Source organism: Channa argus, chromosome 19 (assembly GCF_033026475.1).
Source record: "Channa argus isolate prfri chromosome 19, Channa argus male v1.0, whole genome shotgun sequence".
NCBI lineage: Eukaryota > Metazoa > Chordata > Actinopteri > Anabantiformes > Channidae > Channa > Channa argus.
Window position 1 is genome coordinate 18,641,947 of NC_090215.1, and position 9,466 is coordinate 18,651,412.

Consider the following 9,466-nt stretch of genomic DNA (forward strand, 5'->3'; position numbering starts at 1 on the left):
TTCAAAGATTGTCCTTACAAAGTCAGGAGCCGAACGTCACATATTTGGTCGAAAAGTATGTCGCACAACTGTTCACAGCTCTGCACAGGTTTCCAGTAGCTGCCTGCATCACCTACAGCACAGCAGCTTCCTACCTGAACACCCTTGTTGAAGTCATCAAAAATTACAATTAGTCATTTAGCACACGCTTTTATCCAAAGCAACTTGCAGTACAACTAAGCAGCAGACACTAGCAACAACTTGGGGGTGTAGTGTCTTGCTGAGGGGCACTGCTACTCGAAGCCAGGAGGACTGGGAGTTGAACCACTGACCCTGCTCTACCAATTGAGCTACAGCTGCCTCATTTGAAGCAGAGTGTGTTTCCATATTAACTAAATGTATGAAAGCTAATCGACTTGACCACTCGCAGCGCTGGAAAAGTGAAAACAAAGTTAAAAGCCAACTGGTCAAATTCAAATAAACAATCATGTTTATTGTGAACCTTTACACTGGCTAATGGCTGCATTTAATTTTCAGGTGTCCTTACTCTCTTCTTCTTCTCCACTTAGAGAAACATGTTATTTGTAGCCTCTGGGTTTGTGGTTGTTTCTTTCTTATGCAGGAGTGGGAGGTCGTAGGAGTGCGGAGAAATAACACGGACATTTATTCAAAAACAAGAACTCTGGGGCCACTCACAGGTCTTCGTGGAAGACATCTTGCACGGGCATGGTGCTCTTGGCTCCCATTAGCTTCCCACTCTCTAACAAACACACCATAATACACTGGGAGATGCACAAATGTTGCTACACAATCTGCAATTATGAAACTATGATAAGAGTAGTAGAGTTCGGAGGAACTGCAAGATTCAAGTAAATATATGAAATAAAATGAGGAATATCACAAAAATGTGTTGATTACACAATGCTACTGTATAGGTTGAGTTGAGTTAGTCCATTGCTCTGTACAGTCCTCAGACTAAGTGCCTGATAGTAATATTTCCACCACTGTTCCTTCATAATCAAGATCAAGAATTACGTTAAGTCAGTCGCAACATTTACAGCTTTTTGTTCACTTACTCTGAGACTACTTACAATAGACTGACACCATTTACATATATTAAAGTCTTAGGTGTCAGTGAATTATCCACATCTCCAGAAAAACATCTGTATATGATAATAAACTCAGAATTTGCATTTGAAGAGAAAAGTTTGTATTTTAGCATTATATGTATTATATTAATTTGCTTTGAGATGACCTGCCTTTTAGGGACTCTATACCCACAACCCAAGATAAAACTCCAGCTTAATGATTGTCAGCAATGCGTTATAAAAGTTACCAAAGGACACATGACAATAACTGTGACAATGACACAAAACTACCTCCATACCCCCAGAAACCCCTTGACAGTAAATACAGATGCATACTGTCTTTGTCACAGTAGCTCAAAGACTTTGATGGTGGTGATTGGAGAAATTAAACAGTGTCGCAACTGTGCTTTGTTGCAACCATCATTAATTCTGTTTTAGAACTAAGGATGCTACACATTCATCTTTACCAATCTAATTTAGTTGGCTGATTGAACTTAACAGAGAGAACCTGACTTGAGATTAGATTCTGCCATTAACTGTCATGGCTGGGGATGGCAACAGAAGAGTCAGCGTGGACTAATTTGGTGCAGCCAGCTCTGTGCACAAATCCCCAGAGTGCCAATGTGAGTCTGTTCCCTAAAAGGCCACATGCAAAGAGAAAATGTGACAGTGCAGGAGAAAAAGAACCATGCAGTATATTGTCTATGTGAAACATGAGTGTATAAAATAATTCAACAGCAAAGAGAGCGATCAGACTGTAAATATCAGGGAGAATCTGCTGACTCATTGCCCATGTGGAGTGTGTAAATGATCCATGGGAGGCAGCGAGGCGAGACTCTGATGCCGGGCGAGCTGGTGATGCTGTGACTTCCCTCAAGCTCATTAGGATTCAGCAGCAACTGGGAGTCTGCTTTAAAGATGATATAAGCCACAGTGTGAAGAGCTGGGAGATAAAGAATTATATCATCATCACACTGTGAAAAAGAGGATTGTGGTGACTTCTGGCAACCTTAAGAAAGGGATGGAAATGAGTTTGAGAGCTTAATGCGTGAATTCACTGACGGAGTGATCTGAGTTTCTCTCCAGCTCAGTTGTCACCAACTGGAAGAATTTGGTCGAGGTTTGGATCTGAAGAGGCTTCTATCTAGACCAAAATCTAAATGTTTCAAGCTTAAATGTCTCTCGGTTATTGGAGCTGCTGTCGCCTTTCTTTCAGCTCAAACCAGCCTTTCCATTCTTCTCTGACATCTGGGTTGCAGCAAGGGTGACTGAATAGGGTTACGGGTGGGTGACTAAATCTACTGAAAACAGACCCACTCACCGTTCATGCACTTCTGGTCACCAACCGCCTGTGGGCTGGGTTATTTGTGGCCAAAGATCCTTTTAAATCTTTTCCATTTCCATTCTGCAGCAGCTGGTCCTCCATCTTCCTTCTGTTACTTCCTTAATCATTCATTCTCAACTCCCTCTGCACAGAACTCGGTTTCCTCCTTCTTTACTAACTTAAAGGGTCTTTTTTTTATCCTTAATCAGAATTAATCCATGGTTTGTTGTTGGGAAAACACCATACTGTCCTAGTCAGCGTGTTATGCTGTCGCTCTCCTCCCCATGTGGACCCCATATTTCTTCCCACAAAGTTGATTAACAACAGTCTTCTGTCACATCCAACCATTTACTCACAGTATGGGAGACAGCTGACAGCCCGAATACAAGTGAAGCAGACTGTGGTCTGATCTCATCAGGGGACGGGATGATGAGCTGGAGGCTTCCTTCATGTTAACATAAAATGAGTCCGGTGTTTTACTATCCCCCGCGTGGCACGTGAGCTACTGGCTAAATGTGGACAGAATGAAAGACGAAGGGGCAGGAAAAAAGTCATGAAAGTCATTAAAGAGGCAGATGAAACAGTTTTGATTCAATTCAGTTCAACTTTATTTATATAGAGCCAATTCACAAAAAAAAGTCATCTAAAGGCACTTTACAGAATAAAGTCAAGACTATAAAGATGTATAGAAAGAACCCAACAAATCCCCCTGGAGGGATGCTGACAGCAAATGGGTTAATGTCCTAACAGCAGATCTGCTCTGTAACTTTCATTCATTTCCTCTTACTTTTCCATTGTCCCGTCTGGTTGCATCAGCAGACACCCATCCAAAGCCAGGTCTATATTTGGAATTAGCCGATTCAGCCGTGATTGTGTAAACACCACAATGCTACATTCTCAAACCTTTCAGGTGCCAGGTGAGAACCGCAAACTTTCTGTAGCACTTCCTCCTGTTCTGGCTCACAGCCCCAGTTCAGTTCCAGCATCTTTTCCGCATCAGCTCCCTGGTAACAGCTGTGTCAGGTGTTAACAATGAGCACAGCTTCCACAGACATGGTTGTAAACGATGTCTAAAGCAGTAAAAGGGTACGAAAAAAAAAACAGCAAGTTTGATGTTCATACTGCAGCTTATACAGAAAAAGAAAAATATTAAAATACTTAAAAAAAACAAAACCAAGATAGTTTAATTGTGAAGGGAAAAAGATGTTGCTGTAACGGGCAGCCAGTCAGTGGGTGGCATGTTTTAAACAATGCACTGAGTTACTGCCTTCTGACTGGCTGATTAGATCTGTACGTCAAAGAAAGGTTGAACAGTTGTACCTAATAAAGTGGCCAGTGAGTGTCTGAGGTTGTTGGAAGGCTGTTAATGAGGCCTGCTGTATTATGCAGGGGAATAATAGGAAACACGAAGGGGGGAGAGAGAAGGAAAAAAGGTTCGGAATTGCAACCTTACTTGTTGTTTTGTCTCAATAGTGCTCAGTCTGAAATGTGAGAAGAAATTTTAGGGAGCCTGCACTAAATTAATGTTGACCCTTATTTCTCACTTACATAATGGACTCCATGCTTTTATCCAAACTGGTACATTTGAACTCATTTCAATGCATTTCTGTAACCACATTGCATCACTCCTTCTACCTACAGCAATGCAAAGCTGTGGTGCTGAAAGCTTCTTCCATTTTGATGGTGAGGAGCTGTCGACTCAAAGCCAAGAAGGTCACTGGTTCGAATCTTTTCCAACCAATTTTAACAAGCATACTCCTTAAGATGATTAGTAGCATTTGCCACGCAATATGTCATCAAAAGCTACAGCACACAAGGACACATTTGTGTAAATACACATTAAGTCAGCATTAATGCGTTCATCAGTAACCACTTACTTTATGCAGTTATCGTTAACCTGTTCAGGAACCATACTGCAGTTTGATGTTTATTAACATATAACTAAATGTAATTAATGTATTTTGGACATCCGGAGTATCTTCAAACATCTCGACACATTTCATATAAGAAAGTCTCACTCCCATGTCTAAGTCTGCAGATACACTAACATCTCACCGCAGCAGGAAGGTGCAGAGCGGTAAAAGCTGGAGACAAATCCCCATCATCAGTAAAAATGATGGAGGGTGTACAGACAGTGTAAACAGAAGAAGATTCATTAGCCACATTCAGAGATGTGTAGGTGATATTTGGTGTATTTAGGTAACTGGGCCTTTCTAATTATAGGTTGTTAACTAAGTTCCCCAAAACTGTCAGTGATCTTATACATTCATTTGTACCACCACTTTTAACATATAGCAAGTCTTGGTGTGATATCCTCATATTTCTTCATCTTGCCGTGATAAATTCTATGTCAAAGCAAAAAGTCGACAACTTAATCTTTGCGTAAAGGTAAAGTTTGTGCCCAAGAGGAACACTCACAAACAAAGCTGCGCTGAGGTGGCATTATGATTTATTGAAGTTACTTTGCAGCGGTGATTCACAGAGGACGCAGTTGTCAAGCAAACACCTTCATATCAGCACACATGAATCATATTCCAGGCAAAGCATGTAACAGCAAACTGGGCACCCATTCACATCAGCTCTCTTGTGTATTTTATGAGCTTGTGAATGCAGAGGTTTTTTTTTTCTTTTTCATTTTATCCCTTAAGCTACGAGTCGCCACAATGGATCATGTGGACTGCATGTTGATTTGGCAGAAGGTTTTTTTTCCTGATGCAACCCTCCATTGTTATAACCATTGTTCAGGGCGAGTCAAAACATTCTAGCCAGTTCCACCCCCACAGGAAATGCAGAGTTTAAAAGGCATAATAAATAAGGCAATATCCAAATTAGCATTTACATACATTACATATGTTTCTAAAAAAACTGTCACAGAGGAAACAGTTGCTTTTTACATCACAGTGCAAGAAGGACAGAATAAAAAGCAACAAGTCACATAATACATACATAAAAATATATCCAGTAAAATTCGTCCTGTTGTGCAAACATGATGAAAAAAAGTTCTCTGTACAGTCACATGCTCATGCTGAGACGTCCGGCGTGTGCATTTCTACCACCAACATGAGAAAATCTACACAGATATTTCCAGAAACCACAAATTCACAAACACTGACTGGAAAACAACAGATATTAAGAGTCACTGCTATTTGGTCAAAGGTTATTATAATTTACTAAACATAAAAGCAACTTTCTATTCAAACATATATTAAAATACTTCTTTTGTCATTGTAATTCCAAAATAAAAAATAAAATCATAGGTGAGGGTCTGCAATAGCTGTATCTCTCTTGATATACGATGCAATACTGTAAACGTGAAGCGCAGAGAAATCGACATACACACTAGAAAAATGTTGTGGGGCAACACGTGCCTGTGCAAATGAACAAAATGTAAACCAGAAAAGGCTTATTTCATTATTTTCTTTATGATGAAATACATTTTTCTATGGTCTAAATACCCTGATTTTGTTTCTATGCTTCAACTGATACAATTACACTTTGATGCAAAAGTTTGCATCCTCTTATTGTGAAATGTTAAAAAGAGTAAAACAATATTTTCTGTATTCATCAACATAATATTTAAATCACACTGAGCTAGTGCAAATCAGAAATTGCACTCTTTACACTCCGTGACCATTATTTTTACTTCTAACGATGGAAAGGAACATTTCTACCGGCTGGATGAGCATTATTATCATGTTAGGGTTGAGTTTCTATCCCCTTACATGTCATTTCAAAATGAGGGGATGGAAACTTTTGCACCCATTTGTATTGAACCCTATAACTGTGAACATGCAGCGCTCGTGCGCCTGTGTCTGACTTAGTGAGCGATTTTACAAGTCAAACCATCCAACACTTTACACAAGTCAATTTGTGCCGTAAGCAACAGAAAACAGCTTGTGCTTAATATGCTGAGGGGGAGAGACGTGAGAAACAGCCGCTTAGCAAAGAGGAGAAATGTGGCAATTTTTGTTGAAAGATTCAGAGAAGAAATCTAGTTTGATCTCAGTACTTAGTGAAAATAGGCAGCTTGAACGGAGCTTTTCTACGCCGAGAGTTTTACCTCCACTTAAATAAAAAAAATACTACCTTGGTAAAAAAGATGAGCAGGATGTTCCCTGCATTTCCCTTTATGTCCTCCACCGTAATTGGTACATTATGCATGAGGGAAATCAGAAGGCTTTAATGGCTTTTACGTCATCACTGTATCTCATGAAAAACTAAAGGTTGCAGGTATTTTCTTTTTTTACATTCATTCTTATGTAAAACACAAACCAGGGATATGCTTATCACCTTATATCTCCTATGAGGAGGGTTACACTCTCAAACATGGAGGTAGTCTGTCATATACAGTAGTATATACATATTAGATATCCAGTGGGTGATTTAAGGAACATCTGCTATGGCAATTAAATCCTTTGTAGACAGATAAAGTTTGTGAAGATGACAGCGTTTTTAGATTTAGAACAATGAAGAACAACAAAGGCAGATAGAAAAGCTTCCAGAGTCAGAAAAAGAGAGGATCGGTTAATGTACCCCGGCTTAAATATGTGCATTGCATGTTCTTTAAGTTGCACTTTAGAAAAGCACTTAATACAAAACAAAACTCCATCTGCCTCCAGAGCAAAGCTCTATATTACAAGGTGTCGAATAACCTACCTCTTCAGCAAACTGACTCATAAACCCTGAGGCAAGCGCCCTACTTATGAATAATTTACAGCCAATTGCAAGAGGACAGGGCACAACACAACCGCATCAGTCCACAGTGATTGCAGCTCACAACCCCAAACTCCTTGTTGGCCCAGTCTTTTTATTTATTTTTTATTTTTTTTACTTGGAGATTGTAGCTGTGCTCACACACACAGGAGAGAATGTGAACAGCAGAAAATCTCCTTGAAGGTTTTTCTCATTTCCTGGCTGCGAAAAGCGTAGATGATGGGGTCAATGATGGAGTTGCACATGATGAGAATGAGGTACATGTTGAAGTGGGACATAAAGCAGGTGCAGTACGGGTTCCTGGGGCAGGTGATCATGAGGATGAGGTGAAGGAAAAACGGTGCCCAGCACACCACGAACACCCCAAGTAGGATCGTGAGGGTGATGGCGCCTTTCATGTTGGCCCGCTGCTGAATGGGTGCGTTGCCCTGCATCGCCGCAATGCGCTTCATGTGCAAGCGTGCCAGCAGAAACATGTGGACATACAGTGATGCCATGAGCACCAACATGGTGAAGAACATGGTGATGAGGCAGATGAGCACGGTGGTGCTCTCCGAGTAGATGATGAACAGGATGCCGGACACGGTGCAGCAAGTCCAGATGCTGCAGATTACCAACATTGCTCTTCTCAGGGTGACAATGTTGTGGTATCGCAGCGCGTAAAAGATGGTAATGTAGCGGTCGACAGCGATGGCTAGTAGGCTGCAGATAGATGCCAACAGAGAGCTACAGATCATAGAGTCAAACACGTTGTCCATGCTTTTAATCAAGGTGACGGGGATGGTGAGGGTGCCTCCGTTGATGAGTGCGATGACAATAGTCTCAGAAGCATTGGAGACACTGACAAGCATGTCAGCAACAGCCAGGCTACAGATAAAAAAGTACATTGGTGAGTGAAGATTCTTGTTTTTGACTATAGCAGCGACAACCAAGATGTTCTCTAGCAAGCTGACAATGCCCAGAGTGAGGAAAACTTCTGTGGAAATCAGCAGCTGGCCATAACATCCTGCGGAAGAGTCCTTCTCCTCAGCTGACAGGTCCTTGTTCACTGGCAGAGTGGCGGAGGTTTTGCTCCTGTTGTGGTAGCCTTGGCTTAATCCATGGTGATCTGTGGTGTTCATTGTGACTCCTTTAAAATCCCCCGTCTTATGGTTGTGTGTCCATCTGATGTGTCTGTCTCAAGAATTCAGTGTGTGTGGCTTTCAGCCATCCTCATCATCTGGAGGACAACAGTCCAAAAAATCTTCCTTTGGCACCTTTAAGACTCACCAAGAAAAGTAATCTTCTTCAGACATCTGCTGCTGCTGTTAGTTCCAGCCAAAGACAATCTGACTGCACTGCTCTCATCTTTCTCTCTCTGGAGGGAAAGTGTGTGCGCCAAGTTAAACTAAATGTTCCTAAAGAGATGTGAGAAGGAATAGGCGGTGGGAGCGAGGCTGATGGAAGAGGCGAGTGCAGGAAGGAGCATGTGTACGAATGATTAACAGCGAGCAGGAACTTGAGAGGCAGAGGGAGCAGCTAACTCTGATCATCACTTTGCAGGCTACTGTGGTTTTCCCTCCCTCTCCCTGCGCTATTATATCAGGCAAACACACACACACACACACACCTCTGTTGTCTAACCTATCGGCTAGCAGTCAGCTGGGAGGAGGAGCACAATTTGACTTGACGCACATGAATGAGGAGACTTAATGAAATGGTTTAAATGAATACCAGGGTTTCTAAGGCATTTACCTCTCACTTAAAATTAGGACTAATTATTGAAAAATGACATCATAAATTACTACATATTACTACAACTACTACATATTATTATTATTATTATTATTATTCTTAATTGTTATATTTGTAGTAGTAGGTGTAATGTCAATCTCACAGTGTGTAGATGTTTTGCTGGAAGTGCAGGTTGTATTAGTCCAACAGGGGGCAGAGGACACATGTCTCCCTGATGAAAATGATAGAAATTCCATTAGCTGAGCATCAATGCAGCACACTTGAAATCAGTCCACTCTGTTTCACAGCAGCTCTCTGACCCCCTGCTCCACTACGGCTCTTCAACCATCTGCTGTGCTCCGTCATGCTCTGCACTGCACTTCAGGGATTAGGTATTGTCACCATCATTTACTAATAAATTACAATACATAAAAAGCTGTGAAACTTTCTAATTAAGCAGTTGTCAAATTTTTCAAATTGGTTAATACAGAAACACAAAAGACGGACAGTTAAATTTTAAAATACCGTTTTCTCGCCCAATTAATTTTTTTTCCTCTCGTCTCCTTTTACTGTATAAAACCACAAAAACTGATTTAGCTAATTTAGGAAATCATTAAGTGATTTCCACCTCCATTCTCACTCTACAGTT

General features: G+C 41.0%; 1 protein-coding gene across 1 annotated transcript; it reads right to left on the bottom strand.

Moving 5' to 3' along the window:
- Nucleotides 1–4,823: 4,823 nt before the first annotated feature.
- On the bottom strand, nucleotides 4,824–8,706 carry mc4r (melanocortin 4 receptor). Its single transcript, XM_067486984.1, has one exon. It carries the CDS (start codon nucleotides 8,223–8,225, stop codon nucleotides 7,242–7,244), a length of 984 nt encoding a protein of 327 aa, XP_067343085.1. The 5' UTR covers nucleotides 8,226–8,706; the 3' UTR covers nucleotides 4,824–7,241.
- Nucleotides 8,707–9,466: the final 760 nt, after the last annotated feature.